A 22,855-nucleotide genomic window follows, 5' to 3' on the forward strand; every position below is an offset into this window, starting at 1 on the left:
AAAAAAACCCTTCTGATGTCCGCGGTATCAACAGCTCCAATTAGCCAACCTTTATACGCCGGGTTTGCGTTTCTCCCCGTTGTCCTCTGGCTGTCAATCGCTGCAGGATTTGTTGGGAGTTTTCGGAGCGCCTCTCTGCATCTGTGAGTACCTGAGTTTCCCCTCCTTACTCCGGCTTCGGAAACAAGCAGCGCTCGGCTGGATTGTGCTGCAGCGAAAAGAACCAAAAGAAAGAAAAAAAAGTTGCTTTCAATTTGACCGTAACTTTTTTCTGCTTTCCCCCTCCTCCTCTCCTCAAAGCAAACAGTTAACCTTGATTAAGTCGCTTGCTAACAAAGTAAACATGTTTTAATTAACCACCTGCAGTAGGAGACGAATGAAGTGGCGCTGCACATCTTTAAAAGGCTGATGGAAAGAGAATAAATTTAAATTTGACAGAAGAGTAATGATTGCAGCAGTTGTATTTCAAGAAGAATATTTTCATGCTTACTTCTCCTGATTATTGTTATTCCTTGAATAAAGAAAAATATTTTTGACAAGAATTTGTAGGTAGAAGCTCAGATAGATAGCTAGATAGTAGATGAATGGACTTGTTTTATTATTATTATTATTTTTAGAATGATCAGAGTCAAGTTTGCAGGAGTGGTGTATTTTGTTAGTTTTGTTATACTTTGTGGTTATTTCTTAGAAATCGAGATTTATTTGATATATGAACATATGAACCGGTAATTATATTTATATATACATATTATATATATAATATAATATATAATATGTGTTTGTAATGATGTAAAGGACTTTGAAATGCCTTGCTGCTGAAATGTGCTATACAAATAAAATTTGATTGATTGATTGATTGATAGATATATGTATATATAGATATATACATATATATATAGATATAGATGTATATATATAGTGATTTATAAAATAAACAGTTTATAAATCACTAAATTGTGATTTATAAACTGTTTAGTTTATAAATCACTAAATAGTTCATAGTTGCTAAATTCATTTAATATCAAAATATTCTTTGCTAAAGTTTTCAAAAATATAATCTTAGAGTTGTGTGCCTTGTGTTTTTGTTTCAATGGGACGTTTAAGAAGTTTTATCCTCTTCCCACTGTGATAAATAATAGGCAAACTGAATATAAGTGCAGTGTTACCCAAAATAAGAGCAAATCACTGGTTTTGATGTAGTGGGGTGTGTGTGTGTTCTGCAGTAAGGATTGTCCTTCGTAGGGTAAGAGCATCTGGAAGAGTGTGTTTGAAAGTGAAGATGTTGCTGGCTCTTTTGTCGCAGTGTTATCAGGATCAGAGCTGGGCAGGAACGCTCCAGAAAGCACATGCTGATGTTGCACGCTGTGGTAATGGCCTCTTACCGCTCGTATAAATAATCTAATGGAAAAACATCACTCGGCTTCAAACAGCATTGTTTTTTTTTTTTTTTGTTGTTTTTTTCCCCAGCGCTTTTGTATGGTATTTGACTGGTTTGGAAAAAATGTGTTGCTTCCCATTATTATTGTTGACCCTGCAGATATCTCACCATAAAACCTCAACGCGTACATGAAATGCTTTGTGGATCCATCACAGCTTCACTTGAGTGGGATGTCTAGGTCTTTACTGCACTGAACGTTGGGCAAAGCGATTCTATGTCCTTGGCTGGATAATGTAATACCTCATGGCTTAATCAAATCAAAAAGGCCCCTGTGGTTCCAGCCAGCATTTTTTAAGTCTGAATTATAGAGGCTCTAACAGAGTTTTTGGGCAGATAGTGGTTGTGCTTTTGTCACTTGCAAAGATATGTTTTCTAACAACATTTTTGTAAAAAAAAATAATTAAATAAATAAATTAGTAATGCAAGATTTTGGGCTCGATTTCTTTCCAGCTTGTGTTTAGTGCTGCCATGTTAGGTGGAAGGACATACACTGAGGTAAAGGCGTGTTTAAATCTGAAGGCAAGACCATCCAGGCCAGGTCATTGGAAGGATGCAACTCCTTAATTTGGACACACCCACAGAGATGTGTTAAGGACTGGACTTTGATTACACATAAACTTAAAGTAGCCTGAAGAATTCTATTGGGCGCTGTGGATCCAATTTGCACTAAAGATTTAACTGTAAAAAAGAAAAAAAAACTCCTGGAGATTTTAACTGCAGGGTCAAATATGCTGCAGTACAATTCTTCTTTTTCACTTTTTTCAACAATCCTTTTTTTTTTTTTTTACTTCTCACAAGTCTTTACTCTTAGTAATTTATATGTTACCTCTTCCATTTCACATTGGCGTAAATTTCTCATCCTGCAAAACTGCTTCCTGAACTAGCCAGCTCATTTGTCATTTCACCCTGCTCCAATAGGGAGAAACTGCTGTTAATTAACCCTTCCTGCTAACAGCCACTGTCTACATTTCTGCCAGATAACCAGTGTGCATTATCGCGGCACAGCTTGCCTGCAAATTAGCAGCGGTCCCCAGCTGTATTTCTGCAGGTGTCAGCTGAGGTGCCTCTTCGACTTACTGCAGAACATTACGCAAACAGCGCAATAGTTTTATCTCAAATTGAATTGTTGAAGGAGACGTTAAAGAGCCATACATCACTGGAACACTCAGAGCTGAGGGAAAGACTGTGCAGCAGTCGGGAAGCAGAGAAGGGAGCGACTCATCGCTGTCACAGAAGGAATAACGAGGGATGAGTTCATAAATCCATGAAAAGAGAAAATCAAATCTTCAGCTTGTAAACACCTTTTAGTGCGTGTGTGTGTGTGTAAATGAGGTGTGTGTAAAGTTTATTTTTTCTATGAGAAGGTCACCCTCCTTTTTTTCTTTCACAGTAATTACGTTCCTTCTATATTTTTGCAAAATCCTATGCCTGAATGCTTTTACACACCAAACTCTTTTCAAGCCTTACCTTTCATCCCCACAAGTAAAAGATAAACACAAGTCTGAGTGAGCAGCACCGTATGCCTGGTGTATCAGGTCATATTGGTTTCCTCTTTGCTCACCAGAATATTCGATTCATGTATGGATTTTCTGTCCTGTCCACATGTGATGGGTTGTTCAGATCTAAGACCTGAAGAATGCAGCTGAATCAGAGATTGACTTTTAACAAAACTAAGTACTCACAGGTCACAATAACTTTTTAGACTTTATATTTCCAGCTAACAGAACAATTGTGTGAGCAGGTAAAAGGTGAGTAAGCTAGCTGTTTCTGATTATTCAAACATCACAGCCAGCGGATTTTGATGGACAAAATGAAGAGTCAATCCAGTTTTTGCAGGGGCAAATAGTGTGTTTTACTCTTCAGGCGAGGATGCTGCTGTGCCTGCTGTTCTTCCTGCTTGTCCACTCCTCAGCTCAGCGGTCGGAGCCCATGTTCTCTGCTGTAACCAAGACCGCTCTCCGTCCGGACTACGAAAACAACCCCAGTCAGCTTAACTACGGCATGGCTGTCACTGACGTGGACGGCGACGGAGACCTGGAGATATTTGTAGCTGGGTGAGAGGAGTGTTTCTCTTTTAATTCATTGGCTTCTTGACCTTGATCCGATGTTTTAGGTGACCCACATATTCTTAAAAACAGCAACCACTCAGAGTGCTATCTACTTCTGAAGACTAAAACCAAAATCCATTGTCAGTTTCCAAAGGTAAACCTTTAAAACAAAGGTGAAAAACTAGAAGAGGGGACAGTAAGGTGCCCTGAAGCTCACTCAACTGATGAAAATGGATGTGATTGAATAGAATGCCACTGATGGGAATAGCTTTGCAAGCCTCTCGCTATCCAATGAAGCAGCAATGAGATTCTCAATGCTTAACAGAATATAGATAAGCCCAAATGAGGGTGCTTACTAAATGTAATTTAGCCAAAACAACCTATTCAGCAGGTATCCTAGGAAGAGGATCATCCCACAGCCTTCTAGAGGATGTAATTTCATTTGCCATTAGGAGAATCTTTGCTTGAATAGCTTCCATATAGTTTATATTGCACCTGTGTTGCTGACCTTCAGTAATCATAACAATGATCACTTTAGGCATTTTTAATCTCACACAAGGATGTCTGGAACCTAAATATATTTCATGTGACTCATGCTGGAAATGATAAAGCAAACTTCCCAGACTGTTATTTTTGAGGAGGTTATAAACTTCTAATGCTGTCAGGTTCTTAGTCGTTCATGAAATTGTTGTTTTATGATTTCATGATTTTCAGGTTGGTTTCTTTATTGTTGTCCAGGCTCCTTTTGAAGCTCAATTTGAAGGCAAGCCCTATTCTGAACAGCAGATGGGAACAAAATTTGCCTGGCTGGTTCATTACTTTTGTTTGTTGGCAAATTTGCTGTAACAAACCAATCCGACAGACAGAGATAAGTATTTATTTAAATAATAATAATAATTTAGGTTCCAAAGAAGTATTCCAGAAGTTCAAAATACCAAAACTATGCTTATACTAAACTAACAAATTATTTTGAAGCTTAATGTCTCTCAGTTGGAAACATAATTATAACATTCAGTTTGATCAACAGGCTCTTTAATCTACAATCTCAAATTCTGGGAATGAACATTGGTCACTTTTTAAGGTATACAACCTGTGTGATTACAAAATAAAATACAGAATAAAACATTTGAGCAACAGATTTACCTATCTACTTTACAATTTACCATGGAGCTGAATATGAGCTGATGCAACAATATGATTTCTTTTACTAGAGGGATTCTGAACCCTGATTTGGTTAAAATTTAGCAATATGTTTTCTTAGGTAACATATTGTAAAACTCTTTATGAAATCCGACGTAAAGGTGTTACCTAGTTAAGTATCCACTTTTTTTTTTTTTTTACAAGTTTCCAATCTCATACACAAGAGGATTTGGGCCAATGGAATTATAAAAAATAAATAAAAAAAATTCTGATCTTAATCTAAGGAAGAAAAAAAAAAGAATTCTGACATTTTCTAATAATTCTGACTTTAATACGGATGAGCACGTGGGAGCAACCTGCTTCATTTGAATTGTACGTTAGGAACACTAACTTTTTGGAAGAACATATTGGATTAAAAGGAATTTTTTTATGTGGCCGAGAGGTCTCTGACAATGACCCAGGTACACATCTGCATTAAAATCAGAAAATTGATTTATTTTATTTTATTTATTTATTGTTATTTGACTGGGTACAGCATATTCCCTAATAAACAATACATGAATGAGCAAATGACTAAAATCTAGTTTGACCAAATTCTGACTCAAATAATAAAAAAGAAATCATGAAGCAAATAAGCCAGTAATTCAGTGAGCATGCTTTGAGTCCACATGATTAGCTCCGATTTATAAATAGAGAGACGCTTTGTTTCCACATGTTCACAGATACAACGGTCCAAACCTGGTGCTGAAGTACGATAAACAGAGAAAAGGGCTCGTCAACATCGCCGTAGACGACCCGAGCTCCCCGTTCTATGCGCTGAGGGACCGTCAAGGCAATGCCATAGGAGTGACAGCATGCGACATAGATGGAGATGGACGGGAGGAGATTTATGTCCTCAACACCAACAATGCCTTCTCTGGTACAGTACAATATTACAAAGGCACACAGTCTGCACACTGTATCCTAGGAGGAGAATCTGAAAGCAGTAACTGAACTTATCTCATCTGAGTCCTCATCAGATAACGGATAAGCTTTGTGTAGCGATAAATCATAGTGAGGGCTGCAGTGAGCACACTGTTAACACTGCAGTGCCTTCCCGTTGTCATTTTTCTGAAAACTCAATGTTCACATTTCTACCACAGCAACTCTACATTTCCTTTTCTATAACCTGGATTTGTCATTTTTCATAACCTCCTCTTTACCTCAGGTAAACTTAACATCTTTTTTTATCTCCTCACACCTCCATGAAGGTCGGGCGACCTACTCAGACAAACTGTTCAAGTTTCGCAACGGTCGCTTCGAGGACCTGCTGAACGACGATATAAACGAGCACCGGGATGTGGCCAACCCCATGGCCGGGCGCTCTGTGGCCTGCATAGACAGAAAGGTATTTCACCCCCCCTTCCTCTCCATGCATGCACGCAAACACACACACATGCATACAGACCAGAGTACAGTATGAAGTCTGCTTCCCCCCGCTCGCACACACCCACTCCGGCTAGTAGTGTCTTCTACGTACATGCACGGTTGCTTCTGTTTGTTTACCAGTGATAAGTCATGCCCTGCCTACGCCGCCCTTCTCAGCATGTGCTCTGACAGTTCATTTGGGCGAATGGTGCGCTATTTTCTCTCCTCTGTCCATCGCACCAGTGTAATTACAGAAGCAAAGGCTCGTTTGTTTTACAGAACGCATCCTGCAAAGAGAGGAAGGGAGTGATGACTGCACGCTTCTGCTTCCTGCCTGTAGCTGCGCCCTCCTTCCTTTCATTTCTTTTGTTTTTATCCTTCTCTCACTAACATTTTCCCCCCTTCTCTGACTGACATGCTCTGTCTTTGTCTCTTATCTCGCACACAAACATACAGCTCTCCCTTCTAATAAGAGGATGGGATAAAGATAGTAATAGGCGAAAGAGGACAGCAGGGATTACAATAGTTTTTTCGTTTTTTTTTAACAGTCCCATCTCACTGAGCACTGATAGGAGTTGCAGGTGGCAAGTAGATTGGAAAGATATCTTCTTTAATAGCATAGTTCTTTTAGAAGAAGCCAAAGCCCTGATGCGCGCTCTTGCATGCCAGTTCGAGCAGATCCAAGCGTTCCTTTTTGCTGAGCGTGTTTTATTGGAACGTGTTCGGAGCAACTGGAGAGAGGAGCCAAAGTGTGCTGCGTTGTCAGCTGGGTGGTTAATGTGTTTGATCTTGTTTACCCATAAATAAAATGTTATCTTGTAGCAGACGAAGTGCATTTGTCATCGGGCCATCCCGTCTCTCCAGGTCTCCTTGAAGCTGACGTCCCATTATTATTCCTAAACGAACTGATGAGACTGACATATTGAGGCGTCTCACATAGAGCTGATGGATCGGCCCACTTTGAGCAGGACCTGGAGAAAACAAGTGGACTTTACAAGCTCAAATAAGAGATTTATTTTTACAGTGATGGCAAATTTTGAGACGAATGATAAACAGTTTCTGTTGATAAAAAAAAAATTACATTGCGTGTGCTAAGTCATTAATTTTTTTCTTTAAAGGCTTGGATTATTAACACATGCAGTTTTAGTGCGGGAATGCATGAGAAGCTATCGTGACTGCCAGTCTCAGTGACAAGGATTAGCCTAGGGTGAAGACTTATTGAAAAATCATTGACTTTTAACTTTATTAAGTAACAACCACTAGCCTTCAGGTTTTTCATTACACTTAACTTTTTTTGTTGTTTTCCTTCATGTGTGTGTATTTCTGTGAAACTGCTCATCATATTGTGCACAGTAAAGTGGCATTTACATCAGCTCGAGTTGTTTACCTTACTCTCCACATAAGAATACAGTAGGGTGAGCAAAAATGGTCAGATGGCTTTTATTTGTGTGGTCTTGCATACGTGCGTGCATTTGTATTGATGGAAACACGTTAGGCCTGGTGGGAAAGCTCATTTAAATCGAGTGTATAGTCTATTAGTGTGGTTCCGTCTGTGAGTTTGTGTCTGCAGGGACTCTGACTGATAATGGAGTGTGAAATTAATCTCCAAAGGGAGGCAGAGCAAGAAGTGCCAGGCTGAGTAAGAGGGGACAAGGGGTAAAAAGCAGGGTGAATGGAGATAAAGGGAGAACAGAGAACGTTTGATGAGGAAAAAGGTGCTTAATAGGTACAGGAAATAAGAAAAGTAATGGAAATGGAGAAAAGTTATTTTTCTCTTTTTAGTTTAAATCAACAAACATCTCACTTATTTCACCCTGTTTTAGTTAAAGTCTCTGCATTGCCGGTCCAAACTGATGAAAATGGTTCTCAGTGTCACTGTTGCATGTTGAGAATCACTTCATTTTGTTCTCCACCCCTTGTTGTCAAAACCCCCATGGCGAACCTTTAGTACCCCTCTGCATGCAAAACTGTTGTATGATTGGTCAGAATTTCATGGGAGTGTTTGTGTACGTGGAAAACAACCCCAAATTACTCTTCTTCCAGAAGCCAGTTTTTCAGCCAGTGAGCAGCATGGATCGTTTTGAGGATCAATTGTCCCAGCAGGAAGTACAACTGTTGGACTAAAACATTAAAACCTACTCAGTTCTGCTCTGCTGCAGCGACAAATGTCCGACCAACGCTTTCAGTTTTTTTTTTCTTTCTGATAACATGGAAAATGAAATGTGATTTTGCAACTTGTCAGTCATTATCTCCTCCTCCTCCCAACTTATGAACTTGCAAGAATTGTTCCTTTGCCATGTTCGCTGGGTTTGCTATACTTTTGTAAACCACACTCATGTCAAAAGACCATGAGGTAAACTGATTCTGGAGGGTTTTCACAGGAACTCGACTATTGTGGTCCTTTAAGGTGCGTGGGAAAATGAACGTCCCAAAAACACCTGACCATAGTTCGGCTACGGTCTGACTATGCCCGGCCATTTAGCTTTTTGCCTGCAGTTAATGTAGCACCAAATCCTCAGATAGCTGCTGGTCTGCCTCACAGAAAGTGAATCTCAATTTTACCTTAAGATATTCTTGCAACCAAAAGTAAAACTGCAGGTCAAAGGAAAAGTTGTTGGGGATCCAGTGAAATGAACAATCAAATATTGAATATAAACTTTCAGAGATGTACATGTAAGAATAATTTTAAATTTTTTTCTGCATTCTGCAGGAGACCAAAAAAGCAAAGCTAAAAGTTTATTTTTTGTCTTCTTCGTCAGAACTGTTACCGCAGCATTTTAGACCAGCTGAATGCTTTTCCTGGCAATAAAACATTACAATAGTCAAGCATAGAAGTTAATTATGCATTTTGTAGCTTTTATTAATCACTCTTGCCAACAGGGAATATTTTTCAATTTGAGCTCATTTACTGCAATATTGTGAAATAAAGAGCAAAATATGCTTTAGAGAAGAGCTAAGTTGTGCCATGTAGAACCAATTCCATACAGATTTAGATCACATTATCCAACAAAATAAACATATGTGCCCTCAAATCAATGGAAAACATCACAGAGGCATGGTTGTTTAAAAGTCACAACATTCAGATGTGAAAAGGTTTTGAGCCCCAGGTCTGTTTCTGGTCTGAACTCTGAGACATATTTTTTTACTCTTACTGACCTTTTGCACTATAAACCGGATTTTGCAACAATTATTGCTGCAATGTCAATTCAAAGAAGCAAAACAGAGAAACAAGAGATAGGAAAGGTTGCCTTTGCTAAGAAACATGTTAAAAAGAAATGTCATTTCCATGCTTGACCTTTTGATCTTCAACCACTTAGCCTTCCAGAGTAATTTTATTTAATCAGAAGTATCTGGTTCATATGTTAGAGTTGAGTGGTGGCAATAAATGTTATCTCTGAAACTCCCAGAAAGGTCAAATGACCGAGCTGTTTTCTCACATGTCTGAGTTTGTGCTATAAAATGTCAACAGATGTAATTTAATGAAAACTGCACATGTTTTTCTGCAGGGTACCGGCCGCTACGCTATCTATATCGCCAACTATGCCAGCGGAGACGTGGGACCTCACGCTCTTATAGAGATGGACGAGGCAGCCAGTGACCTCTCTGAGGGAGTCGTTGCCCTCTCCAATGTTGCAGAGCAAGCTGGAGTTAACAAACTAATTGGTGAGTGTCAAGAGTTTATGGAGACTGAAATAGGTCTTGATGATTTGTTACAGCTACCTGCCCTTAAAGTGTTATTAATGCTGACATCTGCCGTAAAGAATCTGCCTTTTGTTGCCATAGATTCTGCAACAAAAAAGTCCATACGGGTAGATTGTTTGGCGTCAAATTTGAGCAATAGAGCTAGGTTTTCCAGAGAAGGAGAAAAGCAAGAAGAGAGTAAATGAGAACATCTTTTATTATGTTTTCACAAAGACATTAGTAGAACGTTCACTGGAAGGCAAGAAATTATCCCAAATCAGCTGCCCATTAATTAATAGTGCCTATAACTAATAACATTCTCAATGTATTTATAGGTATAACTTGAAGAAAATACCCTTCAAGTTATGCAGACGTGTGATGTTTTTCCTAATTTTGGAAATGGTCACATGAAAATAGTTAACTGCCTAAATCGTCTCATATTAGTAAAGAAATGATAAAAACTGGTATTCAGACAATCTTTTCACTATGCAAACTTAATGTTAGAGAAATAGCAAAAAGTGGCATCTTGGATTCACCAGGTCTTCCAGCTCAATGTCAACAAAATGATCAGAAGAGAAGTCTTTAGAAAATAACTTTTTATGTCCATACGATCACTAAGTGTGGAATTTGCCAAACCTCACTGGAACCTGAACCATGTGCTTCGATCAGATGAAATTAAAATTGAGTGTTTTAGCAGCAAATACTTCATGTAGGTCTGGCATGAAACACAGGATGAATATTTGGAAAAGTACTATTTGTCCACTGTTAATGGAGGATAATGTGTAATGGAGTGTGCTGGTGTCTCTTCCAAGGGCCATCAGCACCTTGTCTGAGCTTATGGCATTCTGAAGCCTTTGAAATATAAAAACTATTTTAAATACAAATATGGTGGTCTGTGCCAGAAAACTGAAAATGTGTTGTCCCTGCATCTTTCAGCAGCATGTTGATCTAAAACATGTGGCCAATTGGCTCCAATAGTTTACCAGACACAACATGCTGAGAAGGCCTGAATAGTTCAAAGAGCTAAATCCAATTTATATCCAGTGAAATTTCTTAGCATAGGCTTTGTGTTCTTTTGATTTTAGTCTTTTGAAGTATTTTATTTTAGTTACAAATCTGTGGTTTTATGAATACTTTTTCTTTAATAGATATTTTGTTTGCCTGAATTTATTTCGGCATTTTCTTCAAAACCGATCAAATGAGTTTAAAACTTTTGCCAGCCGTCTGTTCTTTCATTTTAGAGCTCTAAAGCCAGAATTCCCTCATCTCAGTGACTCAATTCAAGCTTGCTATACAGCCAATGATGTATAGAAAAGTGGAGCAGTAAATGCCAGAAAGGCCCAACCTAACTATGATTTGTTTCCTCATAACCAAGAGTGAGATCACCTGTTAATGAAACTTTATTGTAACCATTGAAAAGTCCTTGATGTTGATGTTCCACGGAGTTTCGAAAATGGGCAATGACTTTGTGTTTGAGAGTGACAGAATGAAGCTTTATCATCTCTGGATCTTTTTTTTTCTTTTTCCACGTGAAGGACATCATCTGATCCACCCAGGGGGCCAGAGCGAGCTGGTTCACAGTTATTGTGAGTGATGTTAGCTGGACGGCTTTGTCATCAGGCTGCCGTTAATCAGAGCAGACAGACAGCCTGTGAAGTTGTATATCTGATGGTTACATATCTTTGGAGAGGCGTTTTGTGGTTTATTGCTCTTGGGGGCAAGTGATATTTGTCCGGGCTGATGAAGCGGGCCAGTAAATCAGGTTCAGGGTCTGACTCACAGCACTGACTCTGCACGGAGAAAGGGCAATCAAAGCCCCGTCAGCTATATAATTAAACTCTGCTGGTCTGAGATTAAACTCTGTAGCAATGAGCTTCCTTTATAGGAAGTCATTGGGAAATCATGGGGTGATATTTGCTGTGATTTCTTTTAATCTTGGTGATTAAATTACTGCTAGTCTTTGGTTAATGCAAAACATCTCAGTATGTGTTGTATCACTGGTCCGCTGTATTTGTTTGCACTTGTACTTCCTTGTAGTTATTTACCTGTGTTTGTAGCCATCAAAATTAGAGTCTGTGTCAGCAAAAAAGCCCTACACTGTTCGAAGCAAATGGACCGAAAACACACTAATGATCTCTTATAATTCCCTTCTGCTCATGTTGTTTAGTACAGTATTTCACCTTTCCAGTTTCATTTTTTTTTAAACTTCTTCTCTGTTTAACTAGCTGCCTTATTTTATCTTACTGAGGGACCTTCTCTCATTGTATCCATCTGCAAAGGGGGAAGAGGTGTGGTGGTGGGGCCAATTGTTAGTCAAACTCTATCTGATATCTTCTGTGACAATGAGTACGGATCCAACTTCCTGTTCAGAAACAACGGCGATGGAACTTTTACTGATGTTGCACAGCAGGCTGGTAAGGGACATGCAGTGTAAGTTTGAAGAAAACTAAACACATCTAGGCTTCAAAGTATGAAATAGCCTTTCGGTATATACTTCTAGGAGTGGAGGACCCCATGCAGCATGGCAGAGGCGTGGCACTGGCAGATTTTAACCGTGACGGCAGGACTGACATTGTGTACGGGAACTGGAATGGACCTCACCGCCTATACATACAGCTAAACAACCGCAAGCAGAAATTTAAGGTAAGGACCTGAAATGATGTCTTTCATTCAATGGAAAAAAAAAATCCTTTATGTGGTTCCACAAAACAAACAAAATTGTAATGGCTTATCCAAATGTTCTACGTACATGCACATAATTTAGAAAATACAAGAAGATGAAGTTTCTTTTAAAAAGTCCTCTTACTTTCTAAACTAAAAACATCTGAAAGTTTTGTTTCTCACACAGAACATGGCTTATTAACAATAAATATAAAACTGTATGCTGGTACCGTTAGGAGAACCTGACCAATGAAGAACTGAATAGCACCTTAAGCCAATAATAAATTTGGCAAAGTTTTAAAAAAAACTCTCATCAGCTTTGTAATTGTTTAATTATGGAGTAACTTTATGGAATATGGAGACTTCATTGACAGAAATAGTACCAATTTAAAACTCACTAGCAGCTCTGTGCATAATCCAGACTAACCAGTTGTCTTTGAGCATGATAAAATCTTGATCAGTGATTCCCACATTGAAAAAACACGTTTCACATACTGAAGTATATCTCAGGTTATTGGTCTCCATTTGTTCTCCTCTGATCAAAATCAATGTCTAATGAGAAACCAGGATAAAATCTGCAAATCTAAACTGTTATCACAGTGAATGTGCTAACGCATTAGCACCTCTCATGGGGCTTCAGTTTGGGTTCAAGTGGTAGTTAAAGGCTCCTGTGGTTTACTCCATTAACAACCAGCATTGTACATGTGTCATTTGGGGTCTTTATGTTGTTCTGCTACAGACACAGAGGAATGAGCTGTGCTGTGTGTGAATCTGCAGACCCTTCAAGCTCTGTGATCTACCTCTCACTGTCTGCCCCCACATCCTTTATACAGGAGATAAACGTCACAGGAGCCATTTTTATATGGGTCAAGTAAGGGGTTAATGTGTGATACTTAGCCCCAAGACTATTCAATCATACCAACACACACGTCTCAACTCTTCCACACTCTTACAGATAAGACAAACAAAATTAGGGTGTAGTGTTTTCCTGTATGACAACAAGTTAAATCTCAAGCCAACAACATATTCAGGCACCAGAAAAGCTTACACTTTTCCATATTATCCAATATTGACCTTTGGCTTGCATAATGAAGCTGTTGTATCACTTCAATAAACCAACACTTAAATCGGGCTGAGCCAGCAGCTTGTCTTGGTAATGGAAAGTGCAGATTAGGCCTTTTTATGTTTAATTAAAATCTGTTAGATAGGTTACTCTTTATAGTAGGTTGGAAACCTGAATTTATACACACACACATATCCAATACACAAAATCAGTTCATATATTTGGAAGATGGCCTTAGCAGAAGTCATACAATTGTTCTCGTTTATTGCAAATGCACTTAAGGTGGGATTCCGTTGTTGCAAATAAGATATTTTGATTAAAAAAAAGCTTTTGTGAGGAGATTTGTCGGGAATTTGACTTATTACATATAATTGTGACTAATTGTCATTTATTTTATGACAACTTTTTCCTCAATCACAGCACAGCAAAACAAAAGTACTTTGCCTTAGAAGCATTCCTATCACATTTTTTCACATTTTGTCATTGGGAAACATCAGTGTATTTTGTTCTGGTATTTATCTGACAGACAACAAAAATGTGTACATAATTGTGAAAAGTGTGAAGAAAATAGTGCATAGTACAAGTTTCTTTTGTCCAAGTAAAAATCTGAAAAGTGTGTTGTCCATTTGTATTCAGATCCTGATTTAACAGTTTTCAGAAACAGAAAGTTTATCAGTTCTTTTCCATAGTTGGGTCATCATCAGTCAGACAGGATGGAGAGCATCTGTAATCAGAAAAATCTTACCACAAATAGATAAAACAGGTTAAGGTTTGCTTATAGCTCCCTCCATCATCCTTATCTGCTCCTACCACTTCCCACATTCCCTTTACAGAAAAAAACATCCCCACAGCACGATGCTGCCACCACCATGTTTCACACAGGATATGGTTTGTAGACCAATACTGTTTTGCATGTAGGCAAAAGTGTTTATATTTAATATCAAATTTCACTCTCATCTGACAAAATGCTGAGAGTGAAATGATCTGCCACAGGCCTCTTGGCAGATTCCTCTTTTTTGATGGCAATTAATTGCAGTGAATTTTATCTAAAAGTAAAATAATAAATAATTAAGTAAATTAAAATGTGTACTAATTTCAATACGCACACTAGCTCCATGTCGTGATGGATCCAATTTTCAACTAAAAATGTTAATGTTATGTTTATTTGCTCAGATTTTTGTCTCTGCACTTAAGTAAGTGACACAGTAAAATGTAGTTGTTTCCTCAGCGCCTCAGACAGCCATCCCCTCTCCTTCACCTGAGCAGGAGAAGGTCAATGTGGGCGGCCCCTACCTCTGCAGCTTTATGAGCCTTATAATTAAAACAGGGAGTAAATACTGGGAGGAGTGAAGGGCCGCTCTATAACTCTTTCAAGACTTATCACCAGCTCACTGAAGCGAGGACATATCTGTTACTTCCTCATGCAAAAACTTAGCTATTGCAGAAACTTTTTTTAGGAAGTGGAGTAGAGGGGAGGCGTCTAACCTGTTTGCCCCAACTATACTTTTTCCAACTATATTTTCCCATTAATGCGGTGGTATGGGGAGACGCATAACTGAGGGAGCCATGGGCTAAAAATGGCAAAAGAATTGCAGACACATCAGGTACCCCTTAACCTAAACGGAATGCATCTAAAAACAGAGGTAAAAAGAAAAATAAGACCATATGTGATAAAGTGATCTATGAAGTGGCTTATAGATAAGACAGTATCTGAATATGACTCAACATGCAAGAGAAACCAGATTAGCAGAATATAACACAGCGGCAACTCCAAACAGAACCGAAACAACACACAGAAAAGTCAACAAAATTTCTTTAGCTGTACTTCGTGTCCTAACTGGTCAGAAAATGGAATGAGATATCTGGAAATGTCAACTGGAAAAATGTGGAATTTTGAAACCCTGTAAAAGTATGACAGTGTTTTATAGCAAGACACAGTCATACCGCTGTTGCATTTAAGCTGCCATTTCTATTTACTGACAAACACTCAGCTCTGTCAAGCTGCCATTTTCTCATATCAATAATATATTTGTGTTTTTATTTTGTGCTCTGCTCTTTAAAGCAATAATACGTCACTGACAGTGATCATTTATGCAAAAAATACACATGTTGCATCCCAGATAAAACAATTTTTTTCAGAGTGAATATACATTTGGAGAGAATTATTCATACTCTAATTAAGAGCTTACATGTGAACAATATTAAATGAATACAAATGATCAGAAGATGAATGAATACACCTATTCAATAGAAAAATGTCACTTGTTTTCTCTTCTATTCCCCTTTTCCTCAGGACATAGCTTCCCAGAAGTTTTCCATGCCATCTCCAGTGCGGACAGTTATTGCTGCTGACTTTGATAATGACAATGAGTTGGAGGTGTTCTTCAATAACATCGCCTATAGGGGACCCTCAGCCAACAGACTCTTTAGGTACTGACAGTGAATGAAATCCAAACAATCTTAGGTGTTCACACTGCAAATAGAGATTTATGACCTTATGTTTAAAGAGCACTTTGATGAGGAGGTTAATAAAATGCTTTTGTGTCTTGATTTAATATTCTAATGCTATGCTTGAAAGCTGCAGGGAATTTAAATTTCCAGGAAAAGGATAGTTATCTAGTCTGGCGTCCCGCCTCTTCCTTCTTCTTTACACATGAATGATTCTTTCATTAAGACAGTTTTAAGATCTTTCTTTGTTCATGGTTTGGTTTCCTCTCTAGATAATATTAATTAACTCAGTGCTCAAAATGTGCAAAACGTGTGATTGGTTGACTGATAGTAAAATGAACCCTTTCCTCTCTGAGTAAAATCTGATTTGGCAAAGTTGTTTGAAGAGGATTCAAATTTCAGTTCACACAGAATATCAGTAATCAGCCTATTCACCAGAGATCTCCTGGATCAGAATATTTCTCCACGCCAGGTCACCCAAGAAAAATCTATCTTTCTGGTCTGAAAGAGGTCACTACTTCACAGCCAGTGGCTCAGCCATTGTCTTCTGTGGAGACGAACAAGCTTATTTTCTCTGCTCTTTGGCACAGAAAAAAACATGCTTGAACAAGCTAATTAATCCAGTACAACAAATCAATACTGAGCTGATGTTAGTGCTATACCAGCTAAAATCACCACATTAGTGGCTCTAAGATATTGAATCATTATAAATGTGGAACTCTACCACTTTCATGCATGGTGGTCAGCATGGTAGGCAGCTACTCAGCCATTTGTTCTGGATGTGTGTGGTTGTTGATGGTATCCTTGCATACAGCACACTTTACTAGTTTGTAGTGTGTCACTGTTCATAACCACCAATGTAAGTTGACAGAAAACTTCAAATGCAGAAAAACAGAAGACCTCAGGAATAACTTGCAGGGACATTTGCTTTCAAAGATGGTAATTTGACTCAATTTATATAGCACCTTTCTAGTTATACTGGCCACTTAAGCCACTTTACACTACAGATACATTCACCAATTTGCACACATTTATGCACAGATCGGTGAGCACCTTGGGCACATGACAGGAGGAAACTGGAATTGAACCGTCAGCTTTCCAATTGCAAGACAACTACTCCACCACTGAGCCACAGTCCCCCCCAAAACCATAGACTAAAATTATTTAACATTTTCAAGTATTGGTTTTACACTGAAAACAAATTGCACTGTCCAATAAAGTGGAGATCGTGCATTATTGGCTATGTAGTGCTGTGAGAAAGTACTCGCCTCTTCTGCTTTTTATGTTTCATCACACTTAGATGTTTCAGATCATCAAACACATTTAAATATTGGACAAAAATAAACTGAGGAAATAAAAAAAGTAGTTTTCAACTGATGATTTTATTCATTCAGGGGACAAGATATCCAAAGCAACCTGTGACTATTTGAAAAAGTAATTGCCCCTCTTGTTAAATCTTTAATAACAGGGAATTAATCTACAATGCTTAGACAGCTGAGTTCAATTTCACAAGACAAATCCCAAATATTTTGGGATTAAAACTGAAACAGTTTGTTAAGAAAGGTCAAATATATAGACATGACTCCTTATTTCAAGGCAACATCTTTTGAAGTAATTACTTTACATTGTGTTGTCTGGTCCTAGTTGCTATTATGATCTATCCTCAGCTCTGTGTTTGTATTATAAAGTTTTATAATATTCTTTATGATTTTATACAACCAAAAGACCAGCTTGGGAAAGGTATAACTTATTAGCTTAGCCTATAAATGCTGTGCTGCAGAGTTCAGTATTTTTTTTATTACTTAATATTTCTTCTGAAACAAATAAACTAAAGTTGAATAAACATCTCTCTTCAGTATGCCATTAAATAAGACAGTGAATGTAGCAAATTAATTTTTAGTTTTTCTATGTTTTAGTGGTAATGCTTTGATGATGTGCAGAAATGTGAAGGTAATGTTGTGCCTTTGTAGGGTGAGCAGGAGAGAACATGCGGACCCCCAGATAGAAGAGTTGAATATTGGGGAGGCCGCAGAGCCTGATGGACGAGGAACTGGTAATCTTGTCAAAACAATCAAAAACTTTTATTTGCACAACCCTGTTATTATCTGTAGACCTGCCTATCAAGTCTAATAAAACGGAAAATTAAATCCACTTAAGAAATTTTTGTTGAAGTTGTGAAAGGGGAAAATATATACACATTTTGTTGTTACATTAACTGTAAGTGACCATGTAAATGTTCATTAACACATCAAGAAAATCTGAAAGTCTCATATGGTAGTACTACATCCCACCACTAGATGACACCAATGGTCCACTTTTGAAAATGTGTTACCTTTCCTATCTTTTTCACATTGTCATCGCCGTTATTCTTCAGTTATGTACATATATTTGTTGATGAGGATAGTGATTGTTGTAAAACCTGCTTCCTGAAGTGTTTATTGTGATGAGCCTCCAGGAGCCATAGCCACAGATATTGATGGTGACGGCCGCCTGGAACTGGTGGTGTCTCATGGCGAAAGCGCAGCACAGCCGCTGTCTGTCTACAGAGTCAATCAGGTGAGTGTGCTGGTCTTAAATAGCATTTTATATTCTGTAGGCTGGTCAAGCATAAGTCATCCTTCCCTGACCCATCTCCTCCTCCTTTTCCTCCTCCTCATGTGTCAGGGCCTCACTAACTCATGGCTCCGAGTGATTCCCCGAACCAAGTTTGGAGCTTTTGCCCGAGGAGCTAAAGTGGTTGTCTACACAAAGAAAAGCGGCCCACACACACGGATTATTGATGGGGGCTCGGGGTATCTGTGTGAGATGGAACCTGTCGCTCACTTTGGCCTTGGTAAGATCACATTTAAAGAACCAGGCAGCCTTTCAGCCGGCTAAATCTGCTCCTCTGTGAGGCTGCAACTAGTCAATTTTGCATTATATTAACAGGCCTTTTTTATTTGACATGTTCTAAAATAACATACTTCATTTTCTAAATTATTGCAAGATTAGATACTAATAGTGGGAAAGCATTTTTTTTATCCTTTGAGCTCTCTGGTCTCTCAGTTCTGCATCAGGGCTTGCAAAGAAAAGGTCGGCTCCTGTGGCCTTCGCATTTTACACTCTGTAGCAGCAAACCTTGCAAAATGTTGTAACTTTAGAAAGGACCTCCAGACTTCAGGGAGTTATACGTGATACACTCTGCAGCACTGTGAGAGGGTGTCATCTTGGTTCAGAACAGGTGAAATAGTCTCTGGCTCCCTGGCAGTGCACCTGTCTGGCAGGGTTACTGAAGATCTGTTTACATTAAAAAATGCCACTTTAATTAAGATCCACAAAGGCTCCGAGGAGATGGGCTTTCTCTGTGCCTGATTAAAACAGTTAATGATGAGAAGAGAGAGTGCAACTAAGTCTCCTAAAAGGAGACAAAGATGGAAGAGTCATGACTGTCAACACAGTAAATTGTTACTGGAGTTGCTCTATAGATTCGCTGAGCTCATATAACCTCTTTCTGGGTGTGCATGTGTGTGCATCACATCTACCGGAAATCATTTTTACTTAAACAGGCAGGGATGTGGCCACAAATGTTGAAGTGTACTGGCCAGATGGGCGCTCAATAGCCCGTCCTCTGGAGCCTTCAGAGATCAACTCAGTGCTGGAGATCCCCTACCCAAAAGATGAGGAGGAAGTGACTCCTACTGTGGAAATCGAGGTAAAGAACCCAACATTAACCCCACAATATTACACTGCTACTTGGTTAAAACCGATTAGTTTTTATGCCAGTACTGTTTTTGCTGAAGGAAATGATGCCCAATTTAAGTTGGCTCTCTGTTGTTTTTAAGTCGCCGGTAGAATCAGAAGATGCAGTACAGAGAATGCAATGATATTTACTGGGAACTGGGAATTAATGGACTGTAAAGATTTTTTTGCTTCACATCAATTGTGTTTTACAGTGCGGTCATGGATTTGCTCTAAATGAGTTTGGCCGTTGCACAGGTAAGCGGACCTCATTTATTTTCCCTTCATGATCTCCGTCTCCTTGTATGAGTCTCCTTCAGTCAAGTGTCTTTGCCTCCCTCGCCTTCCTTATCCTTAGATAAAGATGAATGCACCCAGTTCCCCTCTATGTGCCCCTCTGACCGTCCCATCTGCACTAATACCTACGGCAGCTATAAATGCCGTGCCAAGAAAAGATGCAACCAGGGCTTTGAGCCCAATGACGATGGGTCTGCCTGTGTGGGTGAGTTGTCCTGACAAAATAAATCGCTGGATTGCCCAAGATCAGGAGAACAAAGGAAGCACCATGAGAAAAGGAGAGGCTTTAAGGGCTTTAATTACATTGGTTTTGGGTGAAGGCTTAGCCTTGCTAACATTTCTCTGACCATTTCCCCTTTCTACACTTGTTATCTTGCATCAGTCTAAATGAGTTGTTGCCTGACAGTTTTCCGCCCTCTGTTTCTCGTTTTGCTTTGCAGCCCAGGTGGCTTACTTTGGAAGGACGCACTCTTCAGGGGAATGCAATGCTTTCCATATGCTTACTCTCACTCTGCTACCCATCATCTCTACTCACCTGCAGATAGGACTGCTGTAGCTTTACTCTTTTCTCCTCCGCTTTACCGCTGAGCGGAGATGTACAGAAACTGTGTGCAAACTTTTCTCTGAGAAATATCCTCCTACTTCTTCACTATGAAGCTCTGCTGTCTTTTCTTCATCGGTTACTGTATATACCTGGTTGTCACCGCTGCTGTATTTTGCCCTGTGGCTCCTGGCCTCCCCTGGGAGCTTTGCCGTGAGCTACAGAGATCAGAACTGTCACCTGTGGACCCCTGATTTCATTGCCTGGCATTCAAAGTGTGATCTGAACTGATGCCAAGTCAATAAGGGAAGCTTTAGTATACCCCCCGCACATTCAGAGATGAATCCACCGAGCATGTTTATTGGAGACATCCCACCTGTATCTCTGCCATACCACAATGTGTATTAATCATTACAGATCTTTCTCACCTTGATTATATGTTTACTGAAAAGTGTATGAATACAAAGCTTTAGGTTGCGTGAATGTTTTCGTCTGTGTGGGCGACGTGTGTGTGCCTGATTGTGCGTGGTCCAATGAAGTGTTCAGGTACAGAAACATATGCTGGACCATCTGTCGCAAATGGCAGGACACATTTCTTTTTATTTATTTATAGGAATAAATTATGAAATAAAATGGAGCAGATAATGGATGCAAGGCTGTGTGTGTGTGGAGAAACGCATACAGAGTGTGAGACTACATCTGATGATTTGAATGAAACAAACACTGAAATGAAATCATGGGAAGGTGTCAGGAAGACTTACAATACTTTGCAATGTTGGGTTGTTTTTCACACTAGCATCAAAATGTTGATGAATTCACAGTAAGATCTGCCTTTGCAATTTCAAGTGTACAAATCTAAATTTGTGTATACACATTGTGTACTACCATTTATCTTTGCACATCCCAAATGTATATAGTTTAATATTGCATTGTTCATCTTTGCTTTTGTGACCCTGAGCCATATGCCTGAGGAAAACTGTCTAGATTTGCCCCTGAGGTTTTGTGGCAGTGTAGGTCATTTTTCAACAATCACACCTTTAAAGTTGAGAGCAAGTCATAAAACAAGTAGAACTCTTTATTGTTCTGGTAATATGTATGCTTCAATATGTTTTTACATTGCTATGTCCTGAGAAGTTAAAAAAAATACTGTACTGTGGCCAAAAATAGAAATAATGAAGATACTAACAAGATCTTGATGGACAGCTTGACTGTTTCTTGCTTTTCTGCAGGGAAGTGTCAACTCATGAATGCACTTTAGGTTCAAAAAGTATTTCTAACAGAAATGTGAACCCTCTGTCATTTTAAAGATACTTTTTAGAATATTTCTTTATGCTGTTGGACTTACCAAAGTTCTTCTCTGTCAAGATGATTTCAGATGTACTGAGTAATCCGGAAGTTAATTTTTACGGAGCTCTGTACATGAATAAAAATTGATTTATCGTGTGTTTCTGTCAGGAGACTATGAATTGCTCACAGGTGGTGTTTTATTCCACCAGCTTTTTATCATCTATAGAGAGAGATACACCAAAATATTTAGCAGCACCCACTGTAATGTAAGTCCTGAGTGTTTCATAGTATCAGTTTATCAGCAACATTTTTTTTCCTGAAAAATAAAATGGCAGCAGTCCATTAAAAAGACAATAAACTAAAAGTCACTTACTCCGGCTCTTTGTTCAGTCCATTTTCACATTGGTGGTTTGCTTTCTGTGGTTGCCAAAGAGTCTGTGGATAGTTTATGAAGGTTCAGAAGACCATGTCCACTTAAGTCAAATATTTTAATATGTTTTCACTGAAATATTTGTTGGACAGTTGACCAGAGGCTGCTGCTAAGGTGAAACTTTAGAGTCAGGAAGAAAGGAAATTTTTTTTCTCTTTTTTTTCCCCCATGGACGGACTCGGTTTCATGACCGAGAAATGAAATGTAATCTTCCATTTTGCAGGATGGGTCAGCTAAATGCATTGGAAGGACACAGCTGAACGTGTTCCAACATTACTGCAGGGCTTTTCTTTCCATAAAAACCATGATAGCTCTCATTACTTCAGCTGGCTGTGTGATTCCAATTTGTTAATTTTATTTTAAGTGTCTTTTGAAATCACTTGTTTGTTGAGACTTAGCTGATGCAAAAATTTGCTGCAGATGTTACAGTGCAGAAAATGATCTGAGTCCTTATTGCATGTAAATTTATCATCTAAAACTAAATGAAATGTGTACAATGTTTTTGTGGGTTCTAAACCCGGAGAGCGTCTCAGAAATCATATATTGTCAGTTCACAGATTTGAGTCCAGTGCGAGAGACTTGGTTGAACTTGAAATAAATTAATAAATGTAATATATTCCACAAAGATGCATCAGGTTGTACTACCAACTTGTTTTTAGCAGGAAGCCAGTATTTTAGGTGGGAGAAGAAAAATACA

At 38.8% G+C, this 22,855-nt stretch overlaps 1 protein-coding gene across 1 annotated transcript; it reads left to right on the plus strand.

Moving 5' to 3' along the window:
• Positions 1–22,282, plus strand: LOC102221823 (cartilage acidic protein 1). The gene is made up of 15 exons (XM_005801622.2): positions 1–143; positions 3,302–3,492; positions 5,349–5,545; positions 5,877–6,013; positions 9,540–9,696; positions 11,994–12,128; positions 12,215–12,357; positions 15,732–15,868; positions 17,857–17,939; positions 18,342–18,442; positions 18,551–18,719; positions 19,432–19,577; positions 19,819–19,861; positions 19,962–20,105; positions 20,341–22,282. The coding sequence occupies exons 2-15, from the start codon at positions 3,308–3,310 to the stop codon at positions 20,454–20,456; spliced, it is 1,893 nt and encodes a 630-aa protein (XP_005801679.1). The 5' UTR covers positions 1–143; positions 3,302–3,307; the 3' UTR covers positions 20,457–22,282.
• Positions 22,283–22,855: the final 573 nt, after the last annotated feature.

Source organism: Xiphophorus maculatus, chromosome 22 (genome assembly GCF_002775205.1).
Source record: "Xiphophorus maculatus strain JP 163 A chromosome 22, X_maculatus-5.0-male, whole genome shotgun sequence".
Lineage (NCBI taxonomy): Eukaryota > Metazoa > Chordata > Actinopteri > Cyprinodontiformes > Poeciliidae > Xiphophorus > Xiphophorus maculatus.

Bases quoted from the DNA above. Each gene is read 5' to 3' on its own strand.
- LOC102221823 (XM_005801622.2), top strand. From the start codon at position 3,308: ATGCTGCTGTGCCTGCTGTTCTTCCTGCTTGTCCACTCCTCAGCTCAG. The intron at 9,697-11,993 runs GTGAGTGTCAAG...CCATCTGCAAAG, and splicing joins TGGAGTTAACAAACTAATTG to GGGGAAGAGGTGTGGTGGTG. The intron at 17,940-18,341 runs GTAATCTTGTCA...ATGAGCCTCCAG, and splicing joins GCCTGATGGACGAGGAACTG to GAGCCATAGCCACAGATATT.